We start from the raw sequence: 2,303 nt of genomic DNA, 5'->3' as shown, positions 1-2,303 counted from the left end.
CGTGTTATATTCTTCTTCATCATTAGTTTGATTAGAATGACCTCATTGTATGAAGAAGATGAAGAAGAAGAAGAAGAAGAAGGAAGGTTTAACTATCTAGTATGATCATAATCATCATAATAGTAAGGTTAATCAGTATTGGTTCAATCTTATCATTCAATCAACTTTACGATTGGATAGTTACACTCGTATTAACTTATTCAACTAACTACACGTGATATAATACACATTTATATGTATATATAAAGAGACACGTTTAATACATAGAGATGTATGAGACAATCTAACTGTATTAACTAATTAACAACTAACCAAATAATCTAACAATGAACAATATAGAATCATATTGTTTATCATATAAAACTGGTGCAATTGTAGAGAATCCAATGGTTTGTTTTGTTTAATATTGATATGATTAATACATTTTAGAAAAGTCTTCCATTGAAATGGAAAGCATGGAATACAATAATTGATCGATTACCGGAGTTATCAAGAAATAGAAGTTTAAGAAAAGAAATAGAATTGGTAAGTAATTAATTATATATTCTTTATTGTAAACATTGATTTTACTACTACTACTACTATAATATTATCAGAAGGGATTTTGTGGAGATTTTTAATATTTTTCATAGTTGAAATCATAAGTCAATTGAAGCTAGACTAATATGGGAAACCTGGATTGGCACTGGACGGCCGTATCGTCTATTGTGAAACTCCTTAGCAGTGAGCATCCACGATCCTACCTCGCAAGTTTTGAACCTAGAACCTATTATTCTCGCGCATGAATGCTTAACCTCTGAACAACTGGGCCGGCTTCAGGTGATGTAAATAAGTCGTTTATGATACAAAATGGAGGATAATGTAAATTACACTAACAAAATTATAAGTAAACAATAATGTTTTCAATTAAATCTTCATTAGGCTTTACTCTAATTTACAGTAATATTAATAGACATATATTAAAAATACTAAATCTATTATTACAATTTATAAGTCAGTAATAGTAACAAAATCATGGAATTATCAGAAGGGGTTTTTGTGGAGATTTAGTATTTTCATAGTTTAAATCATGAGTCAATTGAAGCTAGATCAACATGGGAAACCTGGAAGCATTGCTTTAAGGCCGTTTCGTCTTATTATGGGACTCCTCAGCAGTGCGCATCCATCGATTAAGTGCTTTGGCGCGAGACTGTTAGGTCCTGGGTTCGAATCTCGCTCGCGAGACGGGATCGTGGATGTGTAGTGCCGTGCTTCAATAATAGTTCACTTCGATAACCGTTATTATACCAATCTTAACGGTGTATAAAATCAGAAGGCAAAAGGAAGCGGCAACTACATTTATATCGATAAATGATGCAGACCAGAAAGCTGTAGGCACATGAGCAAGTGTAAGTGAGCGAAGCAAAGATGATGCATAGTAGAGATGGCTGGGATGCCAACTCGCTATGAGCAAGCATTGCTCAATATTTGTAATCAGACAAAAATGAATGACAGACATATGATGAATAGGATACGAAGGGTCACATATACGCTCATATAAAAATATGGTCAAGGTTAATAAACGAATAATTAACAAGATCAAAATATGACTCATAATGTATAGGTGAATTGGCTTGGCCAGTAACTAGTATAAAGTATATGGGCTTAACATATAAACCGATACTACAGATGCGCTCTGTTGAGGAGTCCCATAATAAGACGAACCGGCCTTAAAACAGTGCTTCCAGGTTTTCCATGGTGGTCCAGCTTCAATTGATTCATGATTTCAACTATGAAAAATACTATAATATTACTTATATCATATATGTTTTATATGAGTACACGTAATCATCACGCATAGTTTATAACTCAAATATGTCTACAGTGATATATGATAGTTTATAGTAATCTAATTTACAGGATCAATATATATATGCGTTTCTTATATACACACAATAGTTCAACAATGAAGAATTCCATCATGAACACTTGAGAGTGTGTAGTGGAAGTGGAAGAAGTTGGGAATAATGAAATGAATAATAAGAATAAGAAACTGAAATGGCTTGATTGCTAAAGTATATTATTGAGGTAAGATGGTGGTTGGAGGTGGTCAACAGGAAACCCCGGACCCGGATTTCGTGCTACTTGACACTCGTCAGCAAGGTGAACCTCTAATCTTGAGGGAACTAATGCTCCCTGATGGATTCGATCCCGTGCCATTGAGCTTCACAGTCAGAGACGTTACCACTGAGCTATTCGGGCCGCGACCAACCTCCTGTAGGACTGAGATGTAATTACAATTCATTGATCACTGGGTGGTGATC

The 2,303-nt window shown here is 34.5% G+C and overlaps 1 protein-coding gene across 1 annotated transcript in view; it reads left to right on the top strand.

Annotated features, from left to right (window-relative positions):
• Window positions 1-326: 326 nt before the first annotated feature.
• The window catches only part of Smp_133900 (hypothetical protein), a gene marked incomplete at both ends in the record, with an annotated part of 20,315 nt that continues 18,338 nt past the window's right edge, over window positions 327-2,303 (top strand). The window contains 2 exons of the mRNA XM_018799858.1: window positions 327-389; window positions 430-525. Coding sequence (XP_018653729.1) covers window positions 327-389; window positions 430-525 — 159 coding nt within the window. The remainder of the gene's footprint in view (window positions 390-429; window positions 526-2,303) is intronic.

Source organism: Schistosoma mansoni, chromosome W (genome assembly GCF_000237925.1).
Source record: "Schistosoma mansoni strain Puerto Rico chromosome W, complete genome".
Lineage (NCBI taxonomy): Eukaryota > Metazoa > Platyhelminthes > Trematoda > Strigeidida > Schistosomatidae > Schistosoma > Schistosoma mansoni.
This window is presented reverse-complemented; position numbering and strand designations above follow the sequence as displayed.